The sequence below is a fragment of the Prionailurus viverrinus genome, chromosome D3 (genome assembly GCF_022837055.1).
Source record: "Prionailurus viverrinus isolate Anna chromosome D3, UM_Priviv_1.0, whole genome shotgun sequence".
Taxonomy (NCBI): domain Eukaryota; kingdom Metazoa; phylum Chordata; class Mammalia; order Carnivora; family Felidae; genus Prionailurus; species Prionailurus viverrinus.
Window position 1 is genome coordinate 22,443,027 of NC_062572.1, and position 18,366 is coordinate 22,461,392.

Below are 18,366 nucleotides of genomic sequence, written 5' to 3' on the forward strand. Positions count from 1 at the left end.
GGGGAGGGCCAGTAGCAGTGGAGACAATGGGCTCTGGGGCTCCGAAGGAGCCTGGCAAAAGGTGTGTTTCCCCTTTAAGAATCGCAGCCGTAGGGGCGGGGCAGAGGGCTGCTGAGGCCAGGCCCAGGCTGGAGGCCTGACGCGGGAAGAGCCGCCCCTAGGATTGCGCGCGCGCCGCGCGTGGGCGGGACTTGAGTGAGCCCGCATGGCTGGCTCGGGCCCCGGATGAGGAAGTGCGGGGTGGGGGGGCGAGGAGGAAGAAGACCATAGAGACGAAGAGGCGGCGGTGGCTGGAGCGGCCCCGGGCTCTCTGCTCGGTAGGCTCAGGTAGCTTTGGCGGCGACCGGGCTGCAGCTGCAAAGGCCGGGCTGGCGGGGCGAGCGCGGGCCGCGGAGCAGGCCTCAGGGTAAGAGGCCGGGGGCGGGAAGGCTTCGGGCGTAGCCGCCCCGCCCCACACCACCCTGAGGGGACCCTCCGCCGGGTGTTGCAGGCTGAGGGGGAGCCCGGGCCCCCCTCCCTCTTGGGGCGCCGGAGGGAACGGAGGCTGCTCTGCGGGCGGCGGAACGACCCGGGTTGAGGGAGGAGACCAGGCCCCGCGTCGCGAGGGGGAAACGGCTTCTCCGAGTCATGGCTCCGACGGGGGAAAGATACTCCTCTTCAACCTCGATTCGGCGGGGGACCCCCAACTTCTCGAGGAGGGCGACGCCCCTTGTCGTGGGCGTACGCTCTTCCCCAGCTCCTGTGCGTTTGTCAGCGGTGCGAGACCCGCTCCTGGGGTGCGAGAGGGCGATTCTAAACTTATTTTAATAAGGAGGGGTAGTACGTAACCCCGAACAAGACCTTTTCCTCGATTTGGTCAGCGCTCCCCAGGTGAAGAAGGAGACTCAAGTTGCCTAAAAGTGTTAGAGGGAGGGGGGTCTTCCTTTCCTGTAGAAGAGAGACTTACCTTCCTTCTTTTATTTTTCACCTCTATCCCTAGATATAAAGATGAAGACCCTGAATTTATTTATGGTATTAGAAATCAGTCTTTCTCCCCTCCCCCAGTAATGTCCACAAGACTCTTCCCTGAAGTCTCTTGGTGTGCAATGAGCTTTCCCTTGCACAGTTAAGAGCATGGCGTCTGGAATGTGGTAGTTGTTAGTCTGTCTCCCACTTCCCATCCTTGTGACCTTGGCTAATTGCTTAACCTTTCGGAGTCTCAGTTAGCCTATCTCTAATTTGGGTCCTCTTTGTAAAGCATTGTCTTGAGGGCTAAGGGAGAATTTGTATAAGCGCTTAGTACATAGTAAGCTTTTGGTAAATTGTTGCTATTTACTCTTACTAAAGAAAACTAGTATCTTTTATAGAGACCCAGATTTTTCCATGCATGCCTCCTTCCGTTCCCACCCCCACATCACAGGTGTTAACTCATCCTTTCTCACTGGAAAGGAGACTTTTCCCCACCCTGGGTTGGAGAAAGAGGCACTTCTCTCTTTAAATCCTTCCATGCTCCCCAAATTAACAAAGAGGGTCTCAGAATAATCAGGAGAAAAGACTTTTTGGAAACAGGTCTGTACTGAAAGAAGGAGAGAGAATTGATACCAAAAGCCAGCCTTCCCTTTGTCCACAGAAGCTATCACTTCTTCCTGACTGGTTAGCGATGTCTTCTCCCACTCCCCCTACCTGCTGTAGTGATTAAAAAGCTTCCTGCTATATGCACACCTCCCCCTCCTCAAAGAGGGAGCGTCCAACTTCTTTTCTCTTGCTCTCCCAAGAAAAATAAGACTCTCTACCTTTGAGAGGAGGACTCTTTCCTGCAGTGTATTTAGAATGGCACAGATGGTTTCCTTCTCCTCTTCCTTTGAAAAAGAAATGAAAATTTTTTATGCAGAAAGTCTTTGTCAGAAATCAGGAGCATTTTCGCTGTTTCACTCCCCATGTGGAGACAGAGGGATCCTTTTTGTGCATGCTAATAAAGGAAGGAAAAAGGAAACAGTGCTTGATGCTTTTGAGATTTCCTGCACACTCCATGTTGTAGAGCTGGGCCCTGTTTAGTATATAGACTTCCCTACCCCACTTTCTGTTTGTCTAGAGATCTCGTTAAAAGATTCTTCTTTCTCTGTCCCTCAAGAAGAGGCCCCTTCTCCGAATGCCCTCATGGAGGCATTGGCTACAGTGTCCGAATCTTGGAAAAGAAAGCCCCTTTCTCAAGGTGAAAGGAGTGTTGTGAACTTCTGAGGGACTGATCGATATTGTGAGTATTGTCCCTTGACACGAGTGTGGCAGCGCCCAGTGTTACTAACTGTTCTTCATTTTGAGCAGCCCTTTTACATTGGAATTAAAGGGAGGGGAGACCTTCAGACTCGGGATTATTGGGCACACAGTTTTCTGTTCTGTTGTTTTCTTTGTTTGATTCTTTTTTCTACGTTTCACTTATTGCTGTAAACTTTGTGCTCCCAGAACTTTTGTATTAGGGAGTGTTTGAACTACTAAAGTGGAAGGGCCACTTTGTCAGGTTTTTAGTGTTATGAAATGTATTCTAACGAGATTGAGAGCCGCAGGGTTAATCTTTCACTGGTAGTTTATTTTCTTTTTTTTCGTGTTTTTGTTGTTTGGTGGGATAGGAATTAACACTACTGCTGCCACTAAAGAAGAAAAAGTGTTCCATCTTTTTGTGTGTGTAAAGTGTTTTTAAATTACCTCTTATGCCCTGAGTACGTGCAGTGGGGCTTAGTCAGAACTCTACCACCATTGTTGGTATCTGTAGATCTGTGAAACAGAAAAGTTATTTAGACTCATGGGATTTTTATGGGCTGCAGGACCCTTTGAGGTTATTTTGTTTGACTTGTTCATTTTACGTGTGAAAAACAAGCCCAGGAGAGTTAAGTGATACATTCAAGGTCGTGCAGCTAGCAGGATAGAGACCCAGGTCTCCCAATTTGGAGACCAACAACTAGACTGCTTCCCGGCTTCACTATTGCATTTGACATTGAAAGGTTTTGAGAGGATTGTTCTCAATTCAAAAACAAAAGAATTTCTAATTTTATTAGGATAACGTTACTGCATACTCCTTATAATTATTGGTCTTTTTTCAGGGATAAATCCATTCCTTAAACAATCGAATTCTCATTTGTGTCACAGTAAAGATGACAAGCCAGTAGCAGCTGGCATGAGTTGTTTGTGAATCTGTGGTTTGTTTTTTGCTTCTGCCTCAAACTAGATAATTACCTAGTGTCCTCACCCAGTAGGTTGGTTATAAGTTGTTAGTAAGGATTAAGCTGTAAATCCCTGCCTTCATTTTACAAGTCTGTGTTACTCAGTGTTTCCTCTTACTTCAAGTTTACTTAACACTTTAATGTGAAAACTTTTATAGTTGAGGCAGAGAGCTGACGTTTGGAAAGATAAAGGGATAATACATTTACCAGTTATTTTTTATTCCTATTTGGATCTTGGGAAATAATGTTTAAAATTAAAAAACATTTTTGTAATGTTTATATTTATTTAGTTAGTTTTTGAGAGAGTGGGAGAGACAGAGCATGAGCAGGGGAGGGGCAGAGAAAGCGGGAGACAAAGAATCTGAAGCAGGCTCCAGGTTCTGAGCTGTCAGCATAGAGCCCCACTAAGGGCTTGAACCCAGGAACGGTGAGATCATGACCTGGACCGAAATTGGACGCTTAACTGACTGAGCCACCTAGGCACCCCTAAAATTTTTTTTTAACTTACCGTTTAAAAAAAAAAAAAAAGTACAACATTTAAGTCAGTTGTGATCTCGTCACCCAGGGTAATACTGTTAACATTTGGATTATATTCTTTCAGTTTTCCTATGTGCATATTTTATCAAAATAAGAGAATTCTAATGTTTAGTTTGATAAACTGTCCCAGGCAACTTTCTGTGTAGAGTTAATTTTCTACACCATCATTTTTAATTGTTTCAATGTATTTAGAAATTTAATTTTAAAGAACATGAATGTCTTCTTAAAATATGTCCTTCTGTTTCTGCAGTCTTGTGACATTACCAGTATTTTGATAAATGGCTAGAATGAGAGTTTGATGATGCAAGCTAGTGAGCTGAGAATAATTTTAATCTGCTACTCTAGGCTTGCATCAAAATATTACTTCAACTTTGAGAGTTCCAGCCAAGGCACTCACCTCTTCTGGGTGTCTCAACTGCAGATACTGCTCAGAAACTCAAGGACCCAGGATGGGCCTAGGAGAAAAAGAAAGTCTGTAAATGCCTGTAAAACAGCCAATGTGCTTAGTTGTTTTACAGGTTGAAAATTTTTAGAATAATATCTCTACCAAACAGAAGTTTCAAGTGATGATGGCATTGTGGTGTTTGGCTTTTGTAAATTGGAAGGTTTTTTGGAGGGGGGTGGGGGGGAACCAAAGCTTTAAAATTCTGTTTTGGCCAAAGCCAGTTTACAGTATAGATGCATGCATAGGAAACATAATAGCATTGTTTTCCTTGAAGAATATCTTGGAGCATTCTGTGTGATTATCAATATTGCCTCTTCATGATACACTGTGTTTATTAGTAAGTGTGTATTTGTGCGTCTTTAATTAGGACCATGGGTATGGAAAGGAGTGGTTATTTGTTGGAGACACTGCAGGAGTGGAGTCTGTGGGCTCCAAGTGCTAATTGAACAAAAGTGGAAGGTCAGATATAGTTGTGTCTGGTGGTTCAAGTGTGAGCTCTAGGATAGTGGGGGTGTTATTACTGAGAACGGCAACAGTGTAAAAAATAAGCATGTAAGTTTACTGAGAACATTTTATTCATCTTTGTTTCTCGTAGCTGTTTGTGTGTAGTAAGACTCGATTATTCACTGGGTTGAATGGGTTCTATCTTGGACATGTTAAGTTTGGGAGGGTTGCCATCCCCTTTTTTTTTTTTAATTCTTTTAAAATGTTTATTTTTAAGAGAGAGAGAGAGACAGAGCATGAGCAGGGGAGGAACAGAAAGAGAGGGAGACACAGAATCTGAAGCAGGCTCCAGGCCCTGTCAGCACAGAGCCTTATGCAGGGCTCGAACTCACAAACTGAAATCATGAGCCAAAGTTGGACATTTAACCCACTGAGCCACCCTGGTACCCCTAGAGGGGTGCCATCCTTATAAATGAAACATAGGTTAGGAATTTGAGAGATGATGGGGTTGGGGACAGGTATTTTTATTTATTTTTTGTTTAAATTAGCTTTTAGATGTAATTTGCGTATCATACAATTCACTAACTTAAATTGTACAGTTTAGTGGTTTTTAGCATAGTCACAGAGGTGTGTAACTATCACTACAATCAATTTCAGAATATTTTTATTGCCCCTGAAAGAAATTTTATTAGCAGTCACTCCCAGTTTTTCCAACTCTCACTAAGCAATTTACTTTCCAACTCCATAGATTTGCCTACTTTGGACATTTCATATATATGGGATCTTGTAATATATGGTCCTTTGTGGCTGGATTCTTTTACTTATCATAATGTTTTCAAGGTTCATCCATGTTGTATCACAAATCAGTACTTCCATTTCTTTTTATGGCCGAGTAATACCCAGGTGTACAGACTTACCACATTTTGTTTATCCATTCATCAGTTGATGGACGTGAAAGCTATTTCCACTTTTTGGCTATTGTGAATAGTGCTGCTGTGAACATTTGTGTGCTAGTTTTGGTGTGGACTTTTTTTTGCATGTATACCTAGGAGTGGAATTGTTGGGTCATGTGGTCACCTATACTTAAAGTGACAGTTTTGAGTCATCGGCATAGCAGAAGGGCTGCAAGAAAAGGTGAGGTCATCAAAAAAGTGAAGCCTGGAATGGGAGGCATGTCAAGGATTAAACTTTTGAGAACACTCACACCTCAGTGGCAGGCAAGGGCAAGGAGCTCTTGAGCACATGGTAGCAGAGAGACCTATGGAGCTGATCTCCACCAACAAACCTGCTCTTTTACAGTATCCTTTCCTACACTTATTCTTCAGTCTGTATGTGTTGTGACAGTCAAAACCTGGAGTGTTTGTTGTTGGGAAAGAGAAACTGAACCAAATGAAAATTGAACACCTCCTCTCTTTTTTTAGCATCAAATAGCAATTCTGCTTTAGCTGTTAACCCCCAATACATACACCAGAATCTAAAGTGCCCCTAGAGGGGTGCCTGGGTGACTCAGTCGGTTGAACATCTGACTTTGGCTCAGGTCACGATCTCGTGGTCTGTGAGTTCGAGCCCTGCGTCAGGCTGTATGCTGACAGTTCAGAGCCTGGAGCCTGCTTTGGATTCTGTGACTCCCTCTCTGCCCCTCCCCTGCTCATGCTCTGGTCTCTCTCTGTCTCTCAAAAAAAAAAGTAAATGTTGAAAAAAAATTTTTTTAAGTGCCCCTAGAAATATCCAGGAGCTAGAGGAGAAAGGGGAAGGTTGGAGGTCCAAAAATGATTTGTTTTTGTCAGTACCATTTATGAAAGAGTCTCATTTGATTCTCACCATACTCTGGACACAACTGTTTATCTCTCTTTGCTGCCTTTTTGGATTCAAGTTTTTTCATCAGCCCTCCTGTGTTATCTAAACTTGATGGACCAGCAGTCTGATTTCCTGTAATTTCCAGTATTTAAATTAGTAGTATAATGTTGTCTACTTTGATTTGTGGAGAGGATTCCTTCAAAACATTAAGGACACCCAGTGGATGAAAGTGTAGGAATGTAAGTAAACTATTGAACATAGATTGGAAAACCAGGAAAGACAAAATGGTCCAAAATGAAAGGACCTATCATCTGTCCTACCTAAGCCCCCAGCTTCAGTCTTCATAGCACGGGTCAGTGGGCAGGAGGGACCTTCTGTGCAAGGAGGGAGGGTTATATATACCTAGGAATATTCAAGGACCACCAGGTAGTTGCTTCTTGACCTGGAGGCAGAGCAAGTGCCTTTTGTGTAAGCGACATGTGTGGGCTCCCCTGGAAAATCAGGACAGGAATAGAGACAGGGTAAGGAAACTGAGTTGTAAAGATTTACATGGTGTATAGGAGAGTTCCTCCTGCTCAGAAATCTGAATGTGGTCCGTAGAGAGAAGTTGAGACAGTTCGATATTCAAAACAGTCTGGTAGCCTGCAGTGAGTTTTGCTTGTATGTAATATGTGTATTTTGGGAAAAGATGGATGTTAGAAAGTGGTAGGAGTAGAAATCTGTTGTCTTTCTGAAATATCATTTCTTATGGGCCTTTTAGCCAAAGGGATTTGCCACCAATACCTCAGATGAATCCTTGTTCTGAGCTCTTGCTAGAAATTTCTCACCTTTTGTTAGGATTAAGGAGAGCATCAAAAATGAGAGCATGTGAGGGGCGCCTGGGTGGCGCAGTCGGTTAAGCGTCCGACTTCAGCCAGGTCACGATCTCGCGGTCCGTGAGTTCGAGCCCCGCGTCGGGCTCTGGGCTGATGGCTCAGAGCCTGGAGCCTGTTTCCGATTCTGTGTCTCCCTCTCTCTCTGCCCCTCCCCCGTTCATGCTCTGTCTCTCTCTGTCCCAAAAATAAATAAACGTTGAAAAAAAAAATTAAAAAAAAAAATGAGAGCATGTGGTATCTTACTTGGTTAACCAGTTTCCACCTTGGTTGGGTCAAAGTGGGTTTTGTTGTGGAAACTGCACACATTTGGTAAACTAAAATGGAAAAGTTACTAGCCAGGAAACCCTGGTTCCAAGTGTACTGTTCCTTAGCTATGTGTGTGTGTGTGTGCCTGCATGCATGTGTGTGTGTACACCTGCATGCACGTGTGTGTCGACAATTTTAATGATGTACTACACAAATATACATATTTTAGCAAATAACCCATGTTTCGACTACCCAGTGCAAGAAGTCAAACATTCCCAACACCATGGAAGTCCCTTGAGCATCCCCCACTTTCCCCAGATAATCCTGTAATATTTTAGGCAGGTCACTTTTACCTTATAAGTGTGATGTTAGGCTCTGTAACAGGATGGTGATAGCTGCTCGACTTTGCTCACAGGGTTGGGAGAATCTAAGTGGTGTTTGTGAAAGCACATGGAAAATCTCAAGATGCTGAATAAAAGTCAGGATTCTTCTAAAGAGCTGGTTTAGTGGTATCTTGTGCCAGTCTGGGTAGATCAGCTCAAGTTTGGTAAGCAGTAAAGGAATGGAATTCTGTTGTCTCTATATCTTCTTTCATACACAATTCTTTTGAGGAAAAGTCAGTATACCAAATTGCTCAGAATCCTGCAGTATATATTCATTCAGCAAATATTTACTGAGTACCTTCTGTGTGCCAAGCACCTCTTCCAGGCAGTGGGGATGTAGCAATGAACAAAACAGGCAAGGTTCATACCCTGAAAACAAGTAGAAAATCGTCTTTATCTTCTTTACATGAGGTCTGTCCTTGGATGCTTAGACATGTCTTATTCTCATCTACATTCACTGGCCCTCCAGATTTACACCGAGAATTGTTTATAAGGCAGTATTTGAATTGAGGCTAGGTAGATGTCTATTAAAGATTTAAGGCATTTATTTTTCTACTAATTCACAGCCTTTAAGGAGGATGTTTTGGTGTCAGATGTCGCCAGCATTTGAGGTAGAATTTTTTTTGTCCTTATTTTAGCCAGTTTTAGCTGAAACAAGTTTCTTCTACCCCGCAAGGTTTTAAACTTTTATCCCTTCCTTTGATTTGTGTCAGGGTGAACCGTTTGATGTAAAAGACTTGACTCCATAATCTTCCATCTGCCCTAATGCTGTCATCCGGAGTAGAGACTCAGCCAGTTCCACTTGATTCCTCCATGTCTGCCGTGGTACAGGAATTATACTCTGAACTCCCAGTGAGTGTCTCCAAAGAGCTTCATGCTGACCCTGAGCCAAGTGTGATTCCAGATGTAAAACCCGCAGCCTCAAGCTCTCTTATAAGTCAGAGTAGGGCAGTGCCCTTGGAGCTGCAGAGGACTTGTGCAGAAAGTTGTTGTGAAGAAACTTCTGGCACCTTGGATCATGGGGGTGAGCCTGGGCGGTGTGGGCTGGTGGACACCACAGCAGGAGGTTCTGTGGCTTCTGGGATCTTGGATAGGAAAGAGAAAACCAAGAGCATGGAGCTAAAGGTCTTCAGAAATCAAGGGGACCAGGCGGAAATTATAAGAGACCCCTGTGAGGGAGCAAAGGAAGACCCACATCAACATTCCACAGCTGCTGAAGAAAAGATCAGCCCAAGTCAGGTAAGACATGACATCTAAATTCAGAAGAGTTGAGTTTTAATGACAGCTTTCCAGAATAATACTTCACATAATAAAGGACAGATGCTGACAGGTAGCTTATGATTTGTTCTGGAAACACTTCCAAAATGTTGATTTTGATGTTAACTTTCTTTTGATAATTTTTAAAAACATTTGTGTCACAGCAGACACTTGAAGAGAGGAGGAAGTGCTTACCTAAAGAAAAAATGTCACTTCTCTGAAGCAGCCATCATATGTGGAATGTTGAGTCTCTGTGATAGTCATGTGATATTTCTGCATTTGATTTTAAGAAATGATGGATACTCATTCCTTAAGTTTTGGTAGTATCATGAATAGGGTGGAGTGACATGTCACAGAGAGATCTCTGAGGGAGTCTGCTTCATAGGATGGATACCCTAGAGGAATCTCCGTATTTCAGGAGCTGGTGCTTAGCTTTGCAGGTCTAGAAACTTGACTTTTGTTTTTTGGTATATTAGAGGTGATGGTCTCCAAAGGACTGACCCATGTTAATCTACTTCATGAGAGACTAAAGTGTAAATCACAAAGTCAATTGTTTAATTCACAGTGAAAAGGGGAATCATTACTTGGTAGGAATGGTCACACTGGCTGGTCAGTATGTCTTCTCCCTGTAGGCAAGATCAAATTTCTTTCTGTAAGTGTGAAATTAGAGTAATAGGGGTTAGATAGGTAAGACTAATGATTAGCAAGCTGTGATAGTCTGAGGAACCCAGGTTCCTGTAAGACTATACCTGTCAAGTACACTAGAAAATTTACTTCTCCTCTGGATGGTGCCTTAGACCAGGGTTCAGACAACTTTTTTTCTGTACGGGGCCGTATAGTAAATATTTTAGACTTTGCAGGTCATAAGGTCTCTGTCAAAACTACTCAACTCTGCCCTTGTGGCATGAAAGCAGACATAGACAATATAAAAATGAATGAGTATCTGTATTTCAGTAAACCTTTTTTATGAGCACAGAATCTGGCCCATGGGCTGTAGTTTGCCAGCCCTTGCTGTAGACCCACAAATAAATTCATATTCTTTGGGTTTTCTGGGCTAGGCTCCATTTCCCACCTTATAAATACGTCATTTCTTTACACAGGTTACAGAGCAATTGATTGTTGTTAGTAGGCTTCATATATTGACCAAAGTTAGGAACAGATTAATCTTTTCAGGTAGCAATAATTAAGTAACATCGGATTTTATGCTATGATGTCCTAACCTTAAAAATAGAAGTGAGGTAACAGATTGAGTATCTAAAAGTTTCTTGATCTGGTGGGCTCAGTCTAACAAGGTAAAAATTTTTTGTAATTTACTGAAAATTTCATGTAATATTTGGTGTAAAATAAAAATAGGTATACATATGTGCCTTCTAATCTAAGAAAATTACTGTCCTTTCTCCTTCCCAGCTCCACCAGAGATAAATACAATTTTGATTTACATAAACCAAAATGAAACTTAATAGATATAAATGTAAGATTTTCTACTTTGTTCCAAAAAGTGAGCTTCACAAGTGGGGGGAAAAAAGCAGAAGTGTCTTTGGAGAAACAAAAGACCTATAGGTTTTAGCTAGTTCATTACAATTGACTTTGTGGAATGGCCATCCAGAAAAGCCAGTTTGGTCTTAATTTAGCATATTAACAGAAATGTATTACCTGGACTTGAGAGGTAGCAGTTGTATGCTGTTGTGTGCTAGCTAGCCTGTAGCTAGAGTATCATACTTAGAGTCCCCTCTCCTCCCAGCACTCAGATGACCTCAAGATGCCTCTGGGGTTAGGGAGGCCAGAGGGGAAGGAAGGAATTATCAGTATTGGCATCACTGGCTGAAGTGGGGTCCTATCTCCTCATCCCCATGCTGAGCCTGGTGTCATATGTCTCATGTGTAGAAGTATAGAAAACCAGGAATGCATTCCTGATAAAGAATTCACACTAATGACAAAACCTGAAAATACAACATTGGAAGCCAGTTGCTTGGGTATGTCCTATAAAAAAAGAATCAAGAGAAGCCTTCAAGAATTTGGAGAACTGTTGGGGCGCCTGGGTGGCCCAGTTGGTTAAGCATCCGACTTCGGCTCAGGTCATGATCTTGCGGTTTGTGGGTTTGAGCGCCATGTTGGGCTCTGTGCTGACAGCTTAGAGCCTGGAGCCTGCTTCAGATTCTGTGTCTCCCTCTCTCTCTGCTCCTCCCCTGCTCGCTCGCTCTCTCTCTCTCTCACACAAAAATAAACATTAAAAAAAAATTTTTTTTTTTAAAGAAAGTCTGAATGAATGCTGTGGACCTCTCAGGAAAGCAGACTACTGTTTGAGAAAGTTTGCAGAGACCAGACATCCTTGGATCTCAAGAATTCTTGGTAGATTGGCAAAACACCACAAACAGAACACAACTGGTGAATTGGGAGAACATATTTGCAACATGTATCACAGATAAAGGGCTTACCTAATATATAAAGAACTCCTTTTTCCTTTTTAAGATTTTTTTATTCTTTTTTTAAAATTCATTTATTTATTTTGAGAGAGAGCACAAGTGGGGAAGGGGAAGGAGCGGGGGTGGTGGTAGAGAGTCCCAAGCAGGCTCTGCACCACCAACACAGTCTAGTGTGGGGCAAACCCATAAACCGTGAGATCATGACCTGAGCCGAAGTCAGATGCATACCCGAGTAAGCCACCCAGGTGCCTCTTAAGATTAAAAACAATTTTTTTTAATGTTTATTTATATTTGAGAGAGAGAGAGAGCGCGTGCACTCATGCGAGCAGGGGAGGGGCAGAGAGAGAGGGAGACAATCTGAAGCAGGCTCCAGACTCTGAGCTGTCAACACAGAGCCCGACATGGGGCTTGAACTCACAAGCTGTGAGATCATGATCATGACCTGAGCCAAAGTCGACGCTTAAATGACTGAGCCACTCAGGCGCCCCAAGATTTTATTTTTAATTAATCTCTACACCCACGTGGGATTCAAACTTAGAACCCCAAGATCAAGAGTCCCGTACTCTGCTCACTGAGCCAGCTAGGTACCCTACTAATGTATAAAGAACTTGGTCGATTGAGGAATGGAAAACCCAATAGAAAAATGAAGGAAAGACTTGAATAGATGATTCATTGTGTGTGTGCATGCATGTATGTGTTCTGAAACACATGAAGAGTTGGTCAACCTCACTTATAATTAGAGAAATGCAAATTTAAGCAATCAAAATACCACTTTTTACCTATCAGAGAAGATGAAAAATTGTGGAAACATATCTGGTTGGCAAGGTTGTGAGGGAATAGTGTTCTCACATATTTGCTGGTGGGAATGCATACTGATTACAACCTTTCAGAAGAGGAATTTGGCTGCACCTAACCAGAATGTATATGCTCTGACCTGTTGACCCAGCACTCTTATTTCTAGGAATCTACCCCAAATATACACCTCCAAAACTGCAGAAATATATATACCAAAAGTTATTTTTTAGAGTATTATTTATTACTGCAAAACGTTTGAAGCAACTTAAATGTCCACATAGAGGAGAGACGTTGAATAAACTGTAGCATGTGTATTTTATGTCCATATATGCAGTACATGCACCTGTGATAAGGAGTTGAGGAGGATCTCCATGTACTGATATGGAGCGCTTTCCAGGTGTGTCAGGGCTCCCCAAAACCACCTCCAGGTTTGGTGATTCTCAGGAACTTGCAGGACTCAGCACATGGTCATATTTGTAGCTAAGATTAATTGCAACGAAAGGATATAAAGCGATCAGCAAAGGGGAAGCATGGCGCAAAGTCCAGAAGATACCAGGTGCTAGTTTCCAAGAATCCTCTCCCAGTGTAGTCACATACACACAGCCTCCTCCAGGAACAAATTGTAACAACACATGTGAAATGTGGTCTACCATGGAAGCTTGTTAGAGCCCAGGGTTTTTACTGGAGGCTGGTCACATGGGCATCCTCCCCTGGCACAAACAAAAATTCCAGACTTACAGAAGGAAAGCAGGTGTTTCAACATAAACCCCATTGTTGTATGGGTGCTCTGAGCCACTCTTATCATTAAGGAATGTTGGAAACTCTCCCAAAATCTAAGTTCCCAGATGAGCCGAGGGCACCCTTGCAAGCAGGCCTTTCTAAGGATAACAGGACTGCTCTGTTAATTCTTTTCTGCAAAGTAGGATGTACTGTTAAGTAAAAAAAAGCACAGGGCAAGTAAATATCTATTGTATCCTCCCTGCCATTCAAGAAAGAAGGTGAGATAAGTATACAAGTATCTGCTCATTTGTATAAAACACACGTACACCCAGGAAGGATAAACCAGAAACGAATGGGTTTACTTACCTATAGGAAGCCATTGGGAGCAGAGGAGAAAGAGTGGGAATGAGATAGAAGGAACAGGAGGAAGTAGACTTCCCTGAGTACATCTTTTTGTAGAGTTCTGAGGCCATACTTGAAAAATAACTAATTAGAGAGCCAGGATGGGAGGGAAACCCAAAATTGAATAAAAACCCTGGCAAATGACTCTTAACTATATTACAAATGAATAATGAAACTACACTGAGGGAGGAAGGGGATGAAGAAATAAAGTAACCCAAGTATCTTTGGGAAATAGTGTTTTGACTATACCTTCCTAAGTGTAAATCCAAAAAAACGCAAAACATTTTAATAAAATTATTTTTCACAGGTGTGTGGCCTAGCAATTCCTAAACTGCATGTGTGTTCTAGGATTGAGTGAATGAGTAAATATTGTGGATGAGAGCCAGGCTTCTCACTAACAGAACAGAACTACAGATAGGGGGATGAGGGCTAGAATGAACCCTGAGTGGTATGGAACTAGAATTGGAATTAGCAGTATGAACTTAGGGTTTTTAATATACACAGGTAGTTAACAGAAATACTCTATGTGTATGGGTATTTGAGGTGGGGTCTAGAAGCAGCAACACATAGCAGTGAGCACACCTAGCATTCAGTTCTTGGTTTCTAAATAAGATCTTCCAATTAAAGGAACCAAGACTTTTTGGAGAAATGTTTTGGGGGCTGGCCCAGGAAAAAATACAAGATGATCCTGGAACAGTTTGTGGTGAATTGCTCAGAAAATTATGGAGACATATCAAAAGGACTCAAAAGGAGCCAACTTGAAAGGACTCCCAGTGGCTAAGATTGGGACAATTTGAGCTTAAATAATGGTAGTAATGAATTATAACCTATAGAATAAAACGTATCGTGAACCCATGCTGATATGAAATAAATAACTTGAAAAAAGAAAGCTCTTGAAGAATTCCAATTAATAAATGTAAAAGGAATTGTGGAAATAAATTGCCATTTGGCAGTCATCATGGTAATAATCATCTCAGGCAAGAATCCTCAGTGCATGTTAAAACTAGTGGCTAAGGGGCAGCTGGGTGGCTCAGTTGTTTAAGCATCTGACTTGGTGTCAGCTAAGGTCATGATCTCTTGAGATCGAGCCCTGAGTCAGACTCTGTGATGACAGCATGGAGACTGTTTGGGATTCTCTCTCTCCCTCTCTGCTTGCACTATCTGTATCTCTCTCAAAATAAATAAACATTAAAAAAAAAAAAAAAAACTAGTGGCTAAAAGTGTAGATGAGAAACACGTATTTACACTGTCTCCAAATATCTCCCCCATAAGATTACAGAGTAACAGATTCATTACAAGGTATACAAAGAGGAAAATAGTAACTCCACAGTGGGGAAACCTGGCAGACCCACTTGAACCAAATGATGGAAATTCACCTCCACAGCAATGAGACACTCCATTCAAAGCCATGTGCCTCCTGGGAGGGTGCACCAAGAACCAGCATCACTTCTGTGAGATTCCTGCCTCCAGAATGCATAATCAGAATCTAATCTTGAAGAAACATCAAACCTGAATCGAGGGACTTTCATTTCAAAAGTGTCAAAGTCACAAAAGATGAATACTTGAGGAACTATCTCTCCATTTAAGGGAGAACATAAGGAGACATGACAACTAACACATGGACTAACTAAGACATGGGAGCCTGGATCGGATCCAGGTCCTGAAAAAGGACTTAAGGAAGCCATTAAGATTTGAATAAATTCTAGAGTTAATAGTATTATATTAATTTTTGGCCTTAATAACTATACTGTGATTATATGTAAGATGTTAACACTAAGGAAAGCTGGATAAAGATGACAGGAAATTTTTTGAACCATATTTGCAAACTTTTGTACATCAAACATCTCTAAATTGTTTAAAAAACTTTTAAAGTTTCAAAATATGGTAAAAAAAAAAAAAACCCTCTTGGTTGAGGGAGACAAAATTTAAGTCCATTGGAAAGGTACATTTTATTTTAACATCTAGACCGGTCTAGATCAGCCTAGAAATGGATTAGGTTGTGCGGGAAAGTCATGTTTATGAAGAGGCTGAGTGACTGTCAGAAATATAGCAGAGGAGATTCTAGTTTAGACAGGCAACCTCAGAACTGTTCTTTTCCCATTCCAAGATTCTGTGATTTTTCTTTGATTTGCCTTTAGCAACATTCCATAAAGTTCTTTTCCTTCAAAGTTTTATTCCTTCAGCTGTTCCTCATGTCAAACCAGCAGGGGGCCCACAGTTGGGCACTGACTCGGGTTTGGGAAAGAGTACTCAAAGATTACAACTTACCCACTCCTCTCTGTTCCCTATGGACCAAAATCTGTCACAACGGAAAAGGTAGTGACTTCAACAGAGCCCGACTCTAGCAATAAGAACTTGGCTGTAATTTTGAAAGACAGCCACCTAGGCTTCTAGGGCATTCGTTGTATGAATCAAATTAATTTGACTAAGTTCAGTCAGCTTGGTGAATTTCCCAGTTCAAGGAGGACTACATTGGTTTTTAGGAATAAAAGTGCTTTTCTACATCATGGTTTCTGATGAAGTATAATATTAAATATCCATTCACTTGTCTAATGTCTTTAATATATTTTTTAAGCTTATTTATTTTGAGAGAGGGAGAGTGAGCACACAAGTTGGCAGAAGGGCAGAGAGAGAGGGGGACAGAGAATACAGAGCAGGCTTTGTGCTGACAGCAGAGAGGCCGATGCAGGGCTCGAACTCCTGAACCATGAGGTCATGACCTGAGCTGAAGTCAGACATTTAACCAACTGAGCCACCCAGGCACCCTTCATCTAATCTCTTAAACTCATCATTGTGGCACCTGGGTGGCTCAGTCGGTTGAGCTTCTGACTTCAGCTCAGGTCATGATTTCATGGTTCGTGAGTTTGAGCCCTGCATCAGGCTCTCTGCTGTCAGAGCAGAGCCTGCTTTGTTTGGATCTTCGTTCCTATTTCTCTCTGCTCCTCCCCTGCTCACCCTCTCTCTCTCAAAAATAAATAAACTTAAAAAAAAAAAAAAAAACCATCGTTTTTTGTTGTTAAAAGAAAAATCAACAAAATATGTGTTATTTTATGAAGCAATTTATTTATTTTTTTTTTTTAATATTTTATTTTTTTTTTTTCAACGTTTATTTATTTTTGGGCCAGAGAGAGACAGAGCATGAACGGGGGAGGGGCAGAGAGAGAGGGAGACACAGAATTGGAAACAGGCTCCAGGCTCTGAGCCATCAGCCCAGAGCCCGACGCGGGGCTCGAACTCCCGGACCGCGAGATCGTGACCTGGCTGAAGTCGGACGCTTAACCGACTGCGCCACCCAGGCGCCCCTGAAGCAATTTATTTTAATGTTTAAACAATTTTTAAAAATATTTTTGAGAGTTTTTAAAAATATTTTTGAGAAAGAAATCACATTTCTTACTATATGCAGTTAATAATGTGTTGTAAACTATAGTGGTTATTTCACTTGATATTGAAAGAAGGATCCATGAAAACTTTAGGAAATAAATATTTTTGAGAGAGAAAGAGAGAGCACAATTGGAGGAGGGGCAGAGAGAGAAAGGGAGACACAGAAGCAAAGCAGGCTCCAGGCTCTGAGCTGTTAGCACAGAGCCTGATGCGGGGCTCGAACTCACAAACCACGAGATCATGACCTGAGCTGAAGTCAGATGTTTGACTGAACCACACAGGCACCCCGGAAAATCCTTTTTTAAGCTCTGTAAAGATGTTTTAAAATTACTGTTCTATAGCTGTTCCTTTCTAAATATGCAAGGGTAGGAAAGGGAAAGATCTATCTAGAGATATAAAAGTTTCTTTTATTTTCAGAGTGTTCTTCAGTATGAACTTAATCATGGCTGTTTCCACAAATGCCAGGTAGTAGGAAGTATCTCCTTTGCTCTATACTGTTGCCCCCATCATTGCACACTTCAGTGTATGGGCAGTCCCATCTGAAGATGGGGCAGTCACTGCCCTTCCTTATTCATCTGCTTCTGCCTCCAGCTCAGGAAGCTCAAGTTTAAAGAAGCTCAGCAGAATTCGGTTACAAGCAGGGCTCACAGCTCAGAGATAAATCAGGCCCTGAGGAGCTTGTAACTACCCTGTTTAGAAAAGCTGAAGAGTGTGATGTATATTTGTTTTCTTCCTTTAGACATTTGTGTTTCCTACACTAAGTAAACGAGTCTCACAGGAATGAATCAGAGAATTGCATCTTTTCTAGGACATAAAACTTTTAATGGGAAATAAGATTACAGATGAATAGTAAGAATGGTTTTTCAAGACCTTTCTAAAATCTGCCAAAACTTGGAAGTATCAGAAGTTGGTTTTGATTCCAAGCAGTGGATAGAAGGATGACCTGTTGGATGTGCAAGGCAGAGAATTTGTTTGCTGGCAGTTTGGAAAATGACTTTTTACTGTCCTGTGGCATTTCTTATTTTATACAGTTAATAACGTGTTATAAACTATAGTGGTTATTTCACTTGATGTTGAAAGAAGGATCCATGTAAACTTTCATCTTAGAAGTTGATTCATTCAAAATAGATTTTGCAGAATTTAGGTGGAAGAGAAAATGTTTAGGACTCTACATCTAGAAATCCTGAAAGTTCAAATATTAGCAGGTAAAATATTATAGGAAAAAATTTGATAAATTTCTACAAGTGTTTATTATATTATTAGCTGACCTTGAGGGCACGGGGGAGTCACAGGATCATTATGTCCACTGCTTGCAGGTGGGCTGCTCTGTTCCTCTTATCCACACTTGAGGCCCAGACTTGGTAGAGTTCCCACCTAATATGGAGATCACCCACCACTGTGTTGGTGGTGGTTAGGAGGCGTCTCTCACTTCTGACCTCAGCTTCACACTCTATTTTCTTTGTCAAC

The 18,366-nt window shown here is 41.9% G+C and overlaps 1 protein-coding gene across 9 annotated transcripts in view; it reads left to right on the top strand.

Moving 5' to 3' along the window:
• The first annotated feature begins 202 nt into the window (after window positions 1-202).
• Window positions 203-18,366, top strand: part of PRR14L (proline rich 14 like) — a 59,051-nt gene continuing 40,887 nt past the window's right edge. For 2 of the 9 annotated variants that reach the window (XR_007145797.1, XM_047827622.1), the window contains exons 1-2: window positions 267-406; window positions 8,635-9,160. Coding sequence is in view for 5 of the 9 variants with exons in the window: in XM_047827622.1 (XP_047683578.1) it covers window positions 8,687-9,160 (474 nt within the window). In the remaining 4 variants the exon portion in view is untranslated. Of the gene's footprint in view, window positions 407-2,110; window positions 2,234-8,487; window positions 8,533-8,634; window positions 9,161-18,366 lie in introns of all 9 variants that reach the window. The other 7 variants (XM_047827624.1, XM_047827623.1, XM_047827625.1 and 4 more) reach the window with 7 other exon arrangements.